At 45.4% G+C, this 16,275-nt stretch overlaps 3 protein-coding genes across 3 annotated transcripts; 2 read left to right on the top strand and 1 right to left on the bottom strand.

Annotated features, from left to right (window-relative positions):
• Positions 1 to 475: 475 nt before the first annotated feature.
• DEU56DRAFT_758558 (uncharacterized protein) lies at positions 476 to 7,190 on the bottom strand (the record flags this gene model as incomplete). The annotated part of the gene is made up of 17 exons (XM_041350244.1): positions 476 to 1,078; positions 1,127 to 1,300; positions 1,358 to 1,496; positions 1,607 to 1,802; positions 1,835 to 1,876; positions 1,904 to 1,988; positions 2,300 to 2,554; positions 2,680 to 2,921; positions 3,007 to 3,327; positions 3,358 to 3,501; positions 3,561 to 4,188; positions 4,297 to 4,514; positions 4,546 to 4,683; positions 5,235 to 5,410; positions 5,472 to 5,977; positions 6,036 to 6,640; positions 6,800 to 7,190. The coding sequence occupies 17 exons, from the start codon at positions 7,188 to 7,190 to the stop codon at positions 476 to 478; spliced, it is 4,863 nt and encodes a 1,620-aa protein (XP_041205394.1).
• A 748-nt stretch (positions 7,191 to 7,938) lies between these two features.
• On the top strand, positions 7,939 to 10,032 carry DEU56DRAFT_758557 (uncharacterized protein; the record flags this gene model as incomplete). The annotated part of the gene is made up of 8 exons (XM_041350243.1): positions 7,939 to 7,946; positions 7,985 to 8,078; positions 8,106 to 8,354; positions 8,415 to 8,481; positions 8,512 to 8,782; positions 8,835 to 8,935; positions 9,003 to 9,191; positions 9,248 to 10,032. 8 exons carry the CDS (start codon positions 7,939 to 7,941, stop codon positions 10,030 to 10,032), a joined length of 1,764 nt encoding a protein of 587 aa, XP_041205393.1.
• Positions 10,033 to 11,215: 1,183 nt separating this feature from the next.
• DEU56DRAFT_758556 (uncharacterized protein) lies at positions 11,216 to 11,584 on the top strand (the record flags this gene model as incomplete). Its single annotated transcript, XM_041350242.1, has 1 exon — positions 11,216 to 11,584. The coding sequence occupies one exon, from the start codon at positions 11,216 to 11,218 to the stop codon at positions 11,582 to 11,584; it is 369 nt and encodes a 122-aa protein (XP_041205392.1).
• Positions 11,585 to 16,275: the final 4,691 nt, after the last annotated feature.

Genomic DNA, 16,275 nt, shown 5'->3' with positions numbered 1-16,275 from the left:
GCCAATGGATGGGGTGGGATATATGAGGTGTAATACCCTATCCGGTGCATACATAGTAGACTAACAGGAGACGAGTGGGCCGATGGATGGGGTGGGATATATGAGGTGTAATACCCTATCCGGTGGACACAGAGTACACTAATGGGAGACAAATGGATGATGTGGGATACACTATCCGGTGCACATAGTATATGATAACAGGATACGAGTGGGGTGAGGGATGGGGTGAAATATGTGACCCTATCTGGTGCATGCAGAGTGTATTATCTGGACATGCACATCCGGTCCGTGTGGTATATACATCCGAGTCTATCATACAGTGTATGATAACAGGAGACAAGTGGGGTGAGGGATGGGGTGAAACATATAAGGTGGATGTCATGATACCATATCTGGTGTATGAAGCGTGTATTATCCGGACATGCAATCCGGTCCGTGTGGTATATACATCTGGGTTTATACCCATACAGTGCTTCTATGATATCAAATGAGATTGACAGGCAACATGTACGTGACTGAATACATGGTCATATTTTGCATACTCCATGCTTGGAGTCCCAACAAAATTGTGGATGCTGTCTCGCATGTACCACGCAGTGACAATCCTGTTACCCTCTTCCACGTTCATGTAATGTCTCACCAGTCGACATGATGAAGCCAATATTGAGCCAGAGTCGTATAGAAATTTGATACCAAGGTTCATAAAATCCATGATGGCCAGGTGATAAACACCAGCAGTCGTCATGATATCAAATGCTGCCGGTCGACATTTGGGATCTCTATGAGGGGGTGTCCAGTGATTGCATATGATCGATACCACGTTAAAAACGGATGTCCAGCGTTGAAGATGATGGTGCATGTCGTCTAATCCATATTGTGCAGCCCATGTACCAAGCCTGACTTGAGTTTCCATTCTGGCCCAATAAAGATCAGGGTGTATGACTCGAAGTGCAGCAGAGACAATGATACCGGACCTTTGAAGGGATACCATAATCTTGCAACCAGCTTCACCTTTCAGTGCCGCTGATACCTCTGGTGAGAAGCCATCTTCCGGGTCGAGATTTGGGAAGCCATGTTTCTAGAAGAGTTCAAACCGGTAATTTCAATGCATGTGAACCGGACGTACCTCTCTTCCTTGCTGAAACCATGCAGGGGATATATTGATGCAACCGGGAGTGATCATTCCATCCGGACTTGGGTGAAGGTTGGACCGGTGGGTCCTCCATTGAGAAATCTTGCCTGTCGTTATGCTGTGTTTCAATAAACCACTCATGGAATGTGAAGCACCATGAATATCGCTCTGTGATAAATATCCGGGTAAGATAAAATGCCAAATGGAAATTGATACAGGACCAACCATTATCATGGCTGTCAGTGCTCCGGGTAAATACCAGACAATGATTCTACCGCTGGAATCAATGACAACAGATGGGGTTGTCAAGAAATGATCCTCTTCAGGAGGAAATTTGTTGAAAAGAATCTCCTCTCGTTTCTCACTTCAACCGGATTCATGTTTGTCCAGGGCGTCATTATATCTGACCATGTCTATGTTAAGATGAACTTTCTGCAGGTGAGTTTACCGGAACAGACAAATGCACCGGAATACCTACCGGCGTTAGAGTAAGCAGTGGCCATCACATTGGTGAGCTGCTCCAAAGCTATACAAGTGTCGATATCCAAGAGACCAAGGTCCATATTCTTTACCGGTCGGTGAAGAATTGTAGACGTGAAAATCTCATGCACCAATTCACCGGCAAGGTAGGTCTGGTACAAGGCCCAGTCAAGTGGAATGGTAACCATGGCTTGCCAAAACACTCAAGTGACAATAAAGTACCACTGTTATGGGTTGGAACAAATAGCTCAATATTCACACGACCTGATTGCATGGACAAACATCATTTACATTCTGGTAAATATGTCATGATCGTGTAATAGATCGACCAGATAGCGGCAGACATTGGATTGTAGTCTACTGTGACATGGATACACTGTCATCTATATTCAACCGGTCAATGAGTGCCTGTGATGATGACACAGCCTTTGTGATTTCATCAATTGGCCCAACCAATCCGGCCAACTGATCACTTGAACGTCTAAGATTTATCATTCTTATCTGCAACATATCCGCCAACTCTCTCCCAATTGGTGTCCGGTGGCACTGCACATGAGATGTTGAACCAGGTGTATCAGGCAGTTCATCCAGACCTTGCACAATATATGGCAGAAGGCTGGTCCTCACATGATCAGGCTTTCATAGAGGGTGTGAGTATCCGGTGTTAACAAGATCTTATGGACCTACCAGCTGTGAAAAGTGCCATCTAACCAAGTCCATAACATCTTGGACACATGACTTGGGTAACATGTCTGAAACCCTGCAACAACCAAGTGATTCCTTCCACCAGTCATTGAAGTAGTCCGGCATATGAGCAATGTCATAGTCATCGGATGTGTTTGAATCTGCAGAGAGGCGCAAGGCCCGGATATCCTGGAAAACGGCATTGACATCCAGTCGCCGGTCCGCCAATGTGTGTGCAGTCATGGTTGAAAGCACATCCTTGAGAAGTTGAGGAATAGTCGTGGACAACCGGGTGGTAACACATGTTGATAAAAGGTGTTACAAATGTCTATATGACAGGAAAATATGAGAGCATGTGAGTATCAGCATGGCTGGCTACCCACCTCCATCTCCCATTTGATCAGGGTGTAGAAACATTCTGCATAACCAGGCACCGCAGGAGCAAAACTCTTGTCAATGTGCAGGCGCATGGCCAGCAGACGGGAATTAGCATAGAATAGGGCGCGAGAGATATCTGCAGCTGTGATTTGATTGCCCTTGGCGGCAATGATGACTTGGTCAGATGGGATGAGAGTTACAGTATTGTTCATGGAGAGGAATGTGATGCAATAGTGTGACAGACAAGCTAGAATTATTTACATGCCAACATAAGTATACACTACCAAACAGGTGTTATCAACCGGCAACCAGCAACCACAATCAAGGTTAACCGGTACCACCAACAATGTTGACCAGTACCGGTACTTCTAGCTGAACCAGCATTTTCTGAAAAGAATCCTCTGCGTGTGCTGCTAGTTGCTCATATATGTGAGATTGTCTGGCAGCATAACATGCATGTCCGGTGAGCCCGGCAGAAGTGGCATTGCGCATGTGACCGAGCCATTGCTTGGCTCTGTGGTTAAAGAAATTGATTGACCACTGCATTTCATGTTTGACAAGAATAACTTCCTCATTCCAACGATTGCACAGTGCTTTCGTCCAGAGCCAATTAACCCGGTAAACTATTATGAAAACCTGTGAGACCGGACGACCTGGTATATCCGGATGCAACAGACGCTCACATTCTGTCATCCAGTCGTTTCCTGATGTGTCGCCCTGGACATCCAGAGACCAGAACCATGAAAGAGTGGTGTCCCTCTGACCACATGCATTTGGATTGGCCACTGCAGAGCTGGCTTTGAGGTCTTTTTCAAAGGAAGGTATTTCTTCAAGAGGTCGTGGTCAGGGAGTTTGGCCAGTTGCGACCGGCATTTTGAATAGATACTTGCATTGAGATTTACAGCTGTTTCCACCGAGCGAACTCGAGTCCATGCCCTAGTAGATGATGCCTGTGACTTGGCCGACCGGACAGTATTGCGGAATATAAGGGCTTTATCTCCTAAATGAACTCTAATGGCATGGAGTGCGTCATTTGCCTGGCCTTCTCTGAGGGCAATTTCTTCTTTCATGAGATTGGTGAGACCTAACTCCCTGCACCTCACCTCACCAATGTTGGATGGCAGAGGTATGACAGTGAGCTCCGGTTGAAATATGGAAGTGTCGAGTGGGTCCGGATCAGGATTTTGATCATCGTCGAGATCAGAGTAATCTTCACCATGGTCATGGAGTGAATTATGGACATTATTCACAGGAGCATCCGGGTCATTGACATCGACTTCAACTCCAAGATAAGTAGGTGCCATCTCGAGAAAGCTCGTGATCTGAGTATGAAGCTTATCCCGGCATCGCGCCACTCTCAACAGTTGCATATCTGTTGGATGCATTCGTAAACGTTTCACATCCTTGGAGAGAGAGATTTGGGATTCCTCTATGGTGAGACCGGTTGCGAGCCAGGTGGCGGCTCCTCGGTGACCGGGGGGGTTGATGTCCGGATGTTCAGGGCGATTTTGAGCCTGCAACAAACATAACTCCTGCTGTTTTCATGCTGGAGCTGTACAACAGTTTTATCAGACCTGCCGGAAACCCAATAAACCCTGACACTTACCCCTTTCCAACCGGACCTCATAGATGTCCATAGCTGTAGGATCATCGGCTCTGTTCTCATGAGCGAGTGTCTCCTCTGCCTCCCAAAGAATGACCATGTCAGGGTGGGCTGTCTCATTGAGATTATAAAACGCAAGTGTGCTCTCCGCAGCACCCTTAATAGCCTCTTTCAACTTTCTGGACAGAAACTTGGCTACCGGACGTGCCAACCGGACATGTATTATATCAGTACAGACTATATTTACATCCGGAGGTGGGCGACTTACTTATACAAATCATTTTCATAAAGTTGCAATCATTCATCTGATAGTCCAATACCTCCTTGCGATGGGGAGTTCCCATGCCCCTGGCCGAAGGAGAGATTATATTCAAAGGCGCCCAGAGGGTCTCCATAATCTCTCCATCTATCCTGCCAGTCCCGTAGATGAAATTTGATGCATACCGGACAAAGCAGCTGTCTTGATGTCCATGTACATGCCACAAACTGTTACGATAACATGCCTCGGACCGGTCCCCTATCTTTTTTCTCTTATCTTGTACTGCCATATGACGTCCCCATCATCTTCTTGAACAGCATTCCTGATCACCATCCTATCTCTTATCTCTTATCCTGTACCCTGTACCCTTACCAGTGATTCGGTAACCTTGCCCTGAAGTATCCCTTACCTATAAGTAGTCGATCTACATATCCTGTATTCTTTAACTTGAATCTACTCAGTATTCTGATAGACCTTCCTTCAGCAAGATTGCTCTCGTATACGATTTCACTCAAGACTCTTCGTCTTAGTGTCTATACTCGATCGATACCATTAGCCTTGTCTTTACTTGACGACTCTTGTCACCAAGTCTTGACACCAACGATAAACGATAAACGAACCTCTGCATCATCTTCGTCTCTGCTGAGACTTAGTACAGAGCTTTTCACCTGAGTCTACGCTTTCAGCGTAACACAAACCTATTCCGGGAATGATATCCATACCGGTTGGTATGGAAAGATACATGCTGGAAGTGATCCGGTCCTTCAAATACTTATTGTACTGACAATTTATGTCATAGAAAGTTATGGCGCGAGATATTCCGTCGGTCTTGTAGTTGAGCGCTTGACTTAATGCATAGTCCATGTTCATCTGCCTGATTAGTCCAAGTAAGAATTGCAAGATCAGCCATTGATGTGACTGGATGAAACATGTACCAACCTTTCGCCTTTCTGAAAGTCCACCATGGAATGTGGGACAAAACATCCATGCGTGCACATGCACATCCTCCTATACCGGTGGCTTCCAACCTCTGCCGGGAGGCGTTTGCTTGATTGACAGCCCGGTGATTATTGCAATCTGACCTTTGGACATGGTCTCGGGCAATGGCCAAATGACTCTTGTATCTTTCATCGGAGACCATGAACCCCAGACCATCCATCAATGACACTTCATCGGATGGATTCACCGCATGCATGTGCTCAGCTTTGAATTTTCCATCCATGACCAAATATCTAGTCATGAGCCAGGAAGGTGTATCGTCCAGCTGGGCGACTGTACCGGCAGACAGGTCCAAGTTTATACCGGGCTGCGGACATGCCGGGCAAAATAGAGCGAGATCACCGTCCTTTGGCTTGTCATCTTTGTGGGCAAATCCATGCCACTTGCAAAGTTTGCATTGTCGCCACTGCCTGGCAGCTCTCATGAGCTCTCTGTAGCGATCCTACGGATATCATTCTGTAATGACCGGATTATGAAGTACAGACTGAAACCCAGCTCACCGGAACCATCAGCGGAAATATGCTCGAGGTGAGTCTGCAAATTTTGCTGTAGTAATTCATGGCCGATGTACGGCACTCGAGATTGTCCAACAGAAAGTCGTCCAAGACAGCAAATGTGAATGCAGTTTTTGGTCTGGTGAAAGATGCCAGGAACAAGCCTGCTTGAAAGAGCTGCATGTCTTGGCTAAGAGCACTGGGGCAGTGGGAATACCATATGGAAAGGGAGTGAACACCGGACTTGTCTACTACAGTTATTGCCGGATGATCTGGGTCTCTGACCGGTTGAAAGAAAGGTCCCTCTGGATAGTCATTATCTATATTGTTGTCGGCGTCGGTATCTGACCATTGAAAGAAGTCTGATGAATAATTGGTGCTGCTGGGACATGGAGTGCCGTCATGAGCAAGGTGAATGTGCAGGCCAACTTTAGTGAGTGAAGTTTTGAAAAAATGATCTGGTCCATTGACTGATGCGATGGAATGGATGTCTTTGATGCCGAATTCTGCAACAGTCTGTGCAAAAGAGTGGCTCATTGAAACAGCCATGACATCTATACACTCCATCCTTCTTGCAAACTGAGCAAAGTCGTTCTGCTGGAGGGGCTTCTCTGACCATGAGTGAATTTATGTAGTCCTTAAATTTGCATTTCCATTGCCAGAGATATGCATTCTGACTCTGTATGATCTGGTAAGACTCGGGAAATGCAGATAATTGACATAACTGTTGCTTGCCTGAGATTTCGGAAATTTGGGCTGAGGGATGTCACCTTGGTCAAAGTCAAAGTCGGCACCTTCATATAGCAAGTGAGGGGACCCGGATGTATGCTTCGAGGGAGATTTTTTCGGCAATGATGTTACCGAATGTGTTTTCCGAGCCCATGAATCTTTCACCCAAGATGACCTGGATCCTCTGGTTGTGTTTTTTTCTTTGAGCTTATACAGCTGAGGCAATTGCTTCGTAGGAGGGGTGTATGTGATTCCCTTTTGTTTTGTCTTTGCCATATTGACTGGAAAGGATAAGTGTGCTGTAAACTTGATGACTTGGCGGCACATGACTCCACCGCGGTGCCTTCCATCAATTCCGGACTCCGGGTGATTTTGACGGTCGAGATTACCAAATGTTCCTATCTTAGTCATTGATGTGATGTCACCGGACATCTTGCAATATTACCTCCATTTGGGATATATTAAAGTTGGAGTCACTGAGGTCGCCATAGTTGCATGATCTAACAAACAACGTAATCCTGCCGTGAACCAGAGATTTCATGCCCAAGCCAGATGACAATTGACTGTATACAGTACGTCGACCGGAGGTTACATTTCAAGGTTTAAATACTTCGTTCTGGCCAGTGTTCCGGAGTGTTGGTCTCAGAAATGTGATTCCCAATCAATTAAGAGGATTTGGCAGAAATATATACATCTTTTGATTCGATGATTGACGAGTATGGCAAAGTGAATACATTGATTAAACTTCAGTCGAGGGCACTGGCATTGCAAAACATGCTGCGAGAGAACAGTTCCAACCAAAACCCACTCTAGAGACACAAACAGGCTTAAGACTTGTTTGATCTTCAGGAGACCGGCTGTTTGTATCCACATTCATACTGGCCTCCAAAGTCATTTGTGATCATGATACTTACTCGAGCAAGTGGTGGAATATGATTGCACAGTGCCCGTATGCAGTATTTGAAGGCTGTATGCTGCTCGTATACTATATAATAAAGGTCTAAGTCTTTATGCTTTTACAGTTCTCAATTCTATACATCAGAAACACATGGGATGTTAGAGAGCATCAGGCCAATGAACGAGTGTTGGACAATCGCTTGTTCAGTTTCCTGTCACGTACTTCGGTTATATCTGTATGCAGTATTTGAGGGCTGTATGCTGCCCATATACTATATAATACATGTCTAAGTCTGTATGCTTTTACATTTCTAAATTCTATGCATCAGAAACACATGGGATGTTGGAGGGCATCATGGCAATGAACTCGGAGTGTTGGACAGACTGTCTCTTGTTCGGTTTCCAGTCACGTACACTGGTTATGTAAGCTAATACTGTGGGATACACAAGGATCCTTTCTTCTACCAAGACGTCAACTGCTACTTTGCCATGCCCCGATCCAACTCATCAGTCGACAGCACCAAAAAGACCAAGCAGAAGAAATTGACCGAGGAAGAGGTGCGGGTCTTAAAATCCCACCTAGAAGAATGGAAGGAAGCCGCTGCCGACGATAGAAAAAAGATCTTGAAGGCCGTCGTAAAAGAGGCCAAGGTACATGCCCCTGCTATGGATGACCAGTCATTGAAGAACAGGAAATATGTGAGCAGTTGAACTCCAATTTTTATACATGATCACCGATTTTTATCATGATGTATTGAGATGTACCAGGACTGGTTATATAACCGCAGGCCTGAAAAGACGCGAAAGAAGAAGACCAGCAAGTTCGGTTAGAAATGGACTTCCCGGTCGGTCATAGAACAACTGCGCAAGGAGGATATCATCAAAAAGACTGGAGCGATGCCGGGATCCAAGAAATTTATTGAAAGATATCAGACAACACTAACTGCAGTCATGGACAGTAGACTGCGATCGAGTGGTCTGCCAAGGCTCCTCCAAGCGGACTTTGCAAAGAAGAAAGCACCCGGTATGATGAAGGATCTGGCAACCAAGTTGTGGAAGCAGGCCGGTATGAGAATCTTTATATTATCAGCATGGAAAACAGAGGAAGACGAAGTCCGGATCAACGGGTGAGTTCGACCTCACATTCAACAGGTAAAGATATACTGATCCGGCTGAAAGAATCGACTTCAATGAAAAGTTGGAGGGCAATAGTTTTATGGATACCAAGGACTGGAAGCCCATGTTATCAGAGTGGAATGCCTATGCTGGAGAAGAGTTCGGTGAGCTTCTGTTTGAACATCTTGGCTTCATTCGGTCATGTACTTATCCGACTTGGGGTGTTACCAGAAGTTGACCTGAATAATGATGACGATGATAATGAGGGGGAGGTGAAGAAGAGCAGGAGGAAAGGTGGAAAGAAGGACGATTATCCTTCGGCGATGGATAGCTATGGGCTTCCGGTCATACCGGACGTTAAGGAGCTTAACCTAGAGAGTAAAAAGTGTCTTATCCGGACATTCATCACAAAACACTACAGTAAGTTTCACAAATGATGCATCTGATGAGTTGATCGACTGACCAGCTATTCTCAGGGTTGTGCAGCCAACAACCAAAGGCATCTGTGCCCTGGGCCTCACTGAGGAAGGCTCAGGGTGACTTTATTGCAGCCAAGTTTTTACCTACCGGCTGCAAGTTGGATGATCTGTCGAAGATTTGGTTAGTTGATGCCGACCGGCTATTGGAGTTGTGGCGCCAAAGACAGAAGGACCAGGTTCACCCAACCTTTGAATTCAAAGGCTGGGAAGGCGATGATAAGACGATCAGAGAACCGGCAGAGATAATCTCCGGCCACAGTTCTGACTCGCTACCCAGGGTTCTGGTGAAAAAGTCGACTGGAAAGCCTAGGTCAAGTAATGAGGATGAGGATGATGACGACAAGGACGAAGATGATGATGAGCAGGAGGAGGAGGGAGGGGAAGATTCACAACCTTCAAAGTCCAAACCAACCAAGAAGCACCGCCCGGTGAGTCCATCTCCATCTGATTCCGAGCACGAAGATCCTCCCCCACCGGTGAAGAAACCTGTGCCGGTCCCAAAACCCAAACCAACCAAACCGCACCCCCGTTCCAGTCCGGTTCCATCTGATTCAGAGCATGAAGATCCTCCCCCACTGGTCAAGAAACCTGTGCCGGTCCCAAAACCCACGAAAAAGCGGGGTAGGGTTGATCCCATTCAACCGCATTCAGAGTCAGATCGTCAGCCACCGGTCAAGAAATCCAAGCTCACTGCAATTGGAAAGGACAGTCAGAAGACACCACCGGTACCGGTTCTGCTTCAACTGGTCATCGTCTTAATGACCCTCTGCCTACGTCTATAAGTCGTGCATTTGGTCCTACATCAGGTGTCCAGACAAGGAAACACACAAAAAAAACAGCAGTGCCCAAACCAACCACTCCTTCACCAAGAAAGTCCACCAGAAGGAAAGCCAAAGGACCTGATGCCCAGATTGCCAATCCGGTGCCAAAGCGCTCTCTTAGAAGTACAAATGCGTCCCATAAAGCTAACTATATGCACAAGTAGGCATTGGGATCTATGGACACAAGTATACTGGAGACAGGTGTAGATAGCATTTGACCGGATATATATATATAAACACTTCAGGTTGCAAGTTGCGATATTGAGATCAGTTGACATGCCAGCAATAACTCTTGTGCACAGTCAAGAACTTGCTGTATCGCAAAGGCTGCATCTGGCGACATGGCATCACCAGCCCGGTCCATATCCAACCGGTGCAGGCTCAGCATGAGATGAACTTACATTCGCCCATGCTTGTGCAATCCATCAAAGGGTTTTTGTAAGTGTGTTCCTCGCGCCCTTCCTCCAAGATATCAAATACTGCCATGCCGGCTAATGTCAACCGGTACATTGTGGGATGCAGTAGTTGCTTACCTTCATCCTCACTAGATACATATTGATTTTGCTGGGAAATTGCCAATGATCGCATCCTTCTATTTTTCTTGAACGGGTTGTATAAATCCACGGTCTTCATGAGATCACCGGAAGAATCAATGTTCCAACTGTTAGTTATATGATCATTCACCTCTACAGTATGCTCTTTTCTATCCTTTTCATGGTCTCTATACGTACATATTCATTACCTATATTTCTCTGACCATTCACTCACTTTCCTGACCTCCCTAGGACTTGTCTAGGTCGAGTTATCCCTTACCTTTGTGTTATGGCTTGTCTGTTTACATTTGTTTACCATACATCGCCCATCCAGTGCTCCCTGCCTCTTTGGCAACTTACTCTGGACTCTAGTCCTGATCATCTTTGGTCACTCAGGAGCCTCTAGAAGCGGCCCATTCAGTTCCCATTGCAACATCGTGGTCCTCAGCACCCTCAGCCCCCTCGTGGCTCTCAACCCCCTCGTGGCCCTTCATCTGTTGTCTAAACAGTTCTAGTGTGACCTTCAAATTGCCTCACCCCGCAAAGTCAATCCACAAGAAGTGAGAACCAACAACATATTCATCCAGCAAAAATTCTTGGTACAACAGAACATGTGCCAACCTCCACCACCCCAGAACACAAACCTAAGCACCACTGCCCCACCCATACCACCTGTAATCATATCCACTGCCACCCCAGCTGTAGTACCGCAACCCAGCTTCCATGGAGACTACGAAAAGTGTGAGGAATCTACCAACTGGATCAGGAAGTATCTACTGTCCTTCCCACCATCCTACTCAGATGTAGATAAAATCACCTGGTTCGAGCTACAATGTGCAGCTGCAAGTTCTGTGGAAGCATGGTTCACTGCACTCCCGGCAGCAGACACAGCATTGCTGACAGCCTTCATCACAGCCTTCAAAAGGTGTTGGCCCCTGCCAGCCCATGTTGTACTCACAGTGGGCCAGAAGAAAGACTGAATATGCTCAATTGTCCTAAAAGAAGAAGAGATTGGTGTCATGATAGAAGAGGATAGAGGCAGGGAGTTGGGACATGTCAAATGGGCAAAGAAGATAGCTTGGACGGCACAAGGGTTCAATGATTCGCAGTGTCACTTGTTAGATGTGGTTCTGAAAAGTATGCCAGAGGTGCTACGTGATTTCCTCTCAGATGACTACACAACCTTGTTCGACTTCAAGGCTGATGTTGGAAGAATCTCAGTGTCTCAGCTACTCAAAGTGAAGCAATGACTTGTGGCAGAGAAGAAACTGCACGAAGATGTCAACAAGTTGCAGATGCAGATAGCAAGCAGCCAAGACAAAACACTAATGGGGTACTGATATACACAAGCCACAGCAGGATAACCTCCCCAGCATGTTCAGCCAATGTCAAGTCATGCAATACATATCACAGCAGTTTCCCACATCGCACACACCCCGAACGGATGCAAGGATGGGTATGGCACCATCTTGGGGCAGAAACATATGACCACCCTACCGTCAGAAAGATCATTACAGTGCTACACCCCATTGTGTATGCCTCAAAGTGCGCATCTCCAACTGAAACTAAGTACAAACCATACATATAGGTATTTGCTGCACTAAAGTTTGTGCTAGATCAATTGTCAGATATGATATGGGGTGCACAGATAGAAGTGGACACAGATTGCCAGACACTCAGAGACACTCTCCTAAGTCCGAAGTTAGATGTAGCACATGTGTGATGGCATGATTGGATACTTGCTTATCATATTGTCGATGTTCATCATCGAGCTGGAACGACTAACACTGCCGCAGACGGTCTGAGTTGCAGTTTCAGTACCACAGAATCCACAGAAAATGATGGCCAAGCTGTGGAATAGGACTACTAAGCAATGCCCAAAGGTAAGGGGGGCTACCATAATATCTTACTAATCATAGATGTATTCTCCCAATACATTTGGGGACTCAAGCTCAAGGTTCATGGGATGGCCAAGACCACCATTTCAGGACTTAACAAAATTTAGCAAGAAACCACCACCTCAGAAAAGTTCACGACCAACGGAGGAAGACATTTCGACATCAAAGAGGTAACTGACTGGTGCAAAATACATGGCATAGAGCACCATTGCAGACCTTCATAATACTGCGTAAGAAGGTATTATGAGTGACTTTTTGTCCACTTACTCAATAGTAACAAACTATGAACAAGCCCGATGATCTTCTGCAACTAAACTCTACTGCAAGAGGGTCTATGCAAAACAATTAGGGTCTGATGTTTCCAACTCCTTGCAAAAAGCAATAAATAGCTCCTGTTACGCTAAGAGCGTAGACTCAGGTAGGAACTCTGTACTAAGTCTCAACGTGAGATGAAGATAATGCAGAGGTTCGTTTATCGTTATCGTTGAGGTCTAAGCTTGGTGACAAGAGTCGGCAAGCGAAGACAAGACTAAATGGTATCGATCGAGTTTAAGACACTAAGACGAAGAGTCTTAAGTGAAATCGTATACGAGAGCTGTCTTGCTCAAGGAAGGTCTATCAGAAGACTGAGTAGATTCAAGTTAGAGAATACAGGACAGGCTGATCGACTACTTATAGGTAACAACGACTTCAGGGCAGGAATACCGAGACAACGGTAAGGGTACAGGGTACAAGATAAGAGATACGAGATAAGACAGCGATCAGAGATGCTATTCAAGAAGATGATGAGGACGTCATAAGGCAGTACAAGGTGGGAGAAAAGATAGGGGGGTCCGGTCCGAAGCATGTTATCGTAACAGCACCAGTAGGTTGATGTACTTTCCCCGGTCGTTCTTCTCTTCATTCACCCAAGATATGAACTCCTGGGAGCTGACCCAACCAGTGGGCCACCCCAAAGTCCCAGCCAAACAGTCAGCTTTACTCCAAATGTAGTATACAGCTTAGAAGATAAAACCTGCAACAGCATAAAGTAATCCTTTCTTGTAATGAGCCTGAGAGTGGCAAGATGGCTCCTCTTTATTGTGATTGTAGCTCTGGGGAAGTGTATTTTGAAGCAGCAGAACTGTTGGAAGGTAAAACTTCTCTTAAAGTCATAATACGTCTGGTCATCCAAGTTGATTCCTGCGGAGCACACACTGTGCTTTTCATGAACCTTGCAGTCAACACCAAAATGAACAGGGCAGAAATTCTACAACTTCCTTATGTATTTGTCAGGGGGCAAAGTGCAGTCCAATTGACTATGAAGACCTGCAGTGACTCTAGTGCTTCTGGTGGATCTTACCGAGTGGTGAGTTGGCCAAACATTGCCTAAAAGGTCAACTGCTGATCGAAGATGATGTGGTGTGTGAGCAGCCTCTGTGGTGTCGAGTGCTCTCTCCATTTGAGGAGTTACTTCATGAACCTTTCCAAATAGTGCATCACTATCACATGGAGATGATGCTTAAGAGGATGATGGTCTGGAGAATGATAATTGGAAGGAAGGCGGCCCACAGGAAGTAGGCTGGGAGATTTGAAATGAGCTAAGCACTGGAATTTTGGCAGTAGTGCTTGCTGCAGGTGAGGAAAGTTGTTGTACTGATGCATTCTTAATTGCTTGCAAGGCAATACAGAATTAAAGGAGATAGAGACACTCACAATACTCAATGTGGGTCTTAAAGGTAGACTGCCTTTTAAATGAGCCTGAGCAGGTAGGAATGGGACAGCAAATCATCTCATCAGAGGTACAGGATAAATCATACTGAACACCAGAAATGAGGACCAAACCAGGGTGGGAGTTGTGCTCCCAGAAGTGTTGGTCAGACATGATTGGGCAATCAAGATGGAAATATTGCAAGGTACTAGGATACAAGATGAAGACTTGGAGGGAAGTGTTTAAGGATGTTAAATATCAGAATTCACCTTGTGAGAGACAAGCTGCAGGGCTGAAGAACTCAGGGATGATACATGTAGGCAGCAGGGCATATGACATGTAATGTAACTGTACTATAGGACTTGAAAAAGTGTCAAGCTAGTGGAAATGAAATAGGTACTTGGAACCAGAGAATGGAAGGCAAATAGGAATGGACAGCAGGGCCAGAAGGTGTGTCATATAAGTACAAGATCTAAAAACAGGGTAGTCAGCAAGTTGAGTGGTCTTGACATAGGACACCTTGGGTTCAGTGAATGAGGGTGGAAGAGGTGGAGGATCTCTTCAAAGAAGAACATTGGCCATGGTGTAAGGGGTCTATAAGTGAAGTTGTGAGCAGTATAATTTTTGATGGTGTACCTGGGGACTTATTGAGAAAGTAGTGTTAATGAGCGAGTAGAGGTGAAGCAGGTAATTGCGCAGATATAAAGTGCCCACCATCATCGGGGCGCTAAGTTGAAGAAGGTCTGACAAAGTCCGGTGAGTTGCTGCAAGAAGTCATGTGATCTCAATTGTGCTTCCTGGATCAGGTGAAATCCCAGCAATCAAAAATGGCAAGGGTGGTAGCTACTGGTGATGGGAAGGGTGTGTGTCAGTTGGGTTCACACCTGGCCCTTATTAAATGAACATTGAAGTACTGTAAAGCACTGTAAAGCACTGTAAAGCACCGTTATGGCAGGGTAAAGTACATAATAATGTTGGACACCTCGAGAAATTTACAAAATTGATGTGGTAAAATTTCTAGCACTCTGTATAAATCAAGCATCTTTCACTTTATGTGCGCTTGACAGTGTTGCCATGCACATTTGCGGTGCCCCAACAGCACCACCAAGCAACCATGAATTTTGTTCCACTCCATCAACAACAACCCTAGACAGACTGAGAGTTCATCTTCTCTGTGTGGTCTTTTACTTGTAGTCCACACCTCCTTTTCCTTTGTGTGACTTGTCCGGGACATCCATCATGGTAGACATCCAACTGGATTCAATTTTCAGAGGCATTGAGCTTCAATGGAATAAAATCCACAATGCACTCAACTAGCTTCTGAAATAAAAGGAGTATAAGTCAAGGAGGTAACAAAGACACTGGTGCGATATACAATGTATGTAGTATTCATTGAAGAAGAAAAAAACATGCAATACAATATGATAGGGTTTCAGGAGAAATCCTCCTCCAAGTCATTCATTATACTTAACACATTACTATCAACATCATTGAAAGTCTTCTCTGTTTGCATCAACCCACATGCTCAAAATACACCATGTGAAACACCAGCACTTGTGTCTGAATTTAGGGATGGGTTTACACCCGAATTTTTGCCGGGTTTCTTGATAGTCTGACAGTGTTCAAGTAAGTTGCATATAAACATGTCAGAAGTGGGACTTACCTTGGTGTTTTTGCGTGCAGGGCGCCGTTTCTTGGACTTCATGCCCCGACTTGAGCTGGCATTTAGGGCCATGGTAGAGGTGGGATGAGAGTGGGGAATGGTACCCTCAAACCTAGTCAATTTGTCAGGGCCACTAGTCGGAGCTATTTGAACCTCATTGCGTGGCCAATTCAATGAAAGAGTAAAGATCATGGCCATTTCAATGATTGTGGTGAAAGACTAAAGATCACAGTCAGAATGATTCAGGTGATTGATGATATGTAAGACGCACCGGCACGAGTGTATATAATCCATTGAATTCAGCACCTCATGGCATGCTCATATTAGTATGTTTCACATATTTTCATGCATAGCAAGACAAGATAGGAAAAACAATGCGGTCACAACATCGATAGTGACAAAAAAAATGATATCAATATG

The sequence above is a fragment of the Suillus clintonianus genome (assembly GCF_016758775.1).
Source record: "Suillus clintonianus strain FC179 chromosome Unknown DEU56scaffold_71, whole genome shotgun sequence".
NCBI lineage: Eukaryota > Fungi > Basidiomycota > Agaricomycetes > Boletales > Suillaceae > Suillus > Suillus clintonianus.
This window is presented reverse-complemented; position numbering and strand designations above follow the sequence as displayed.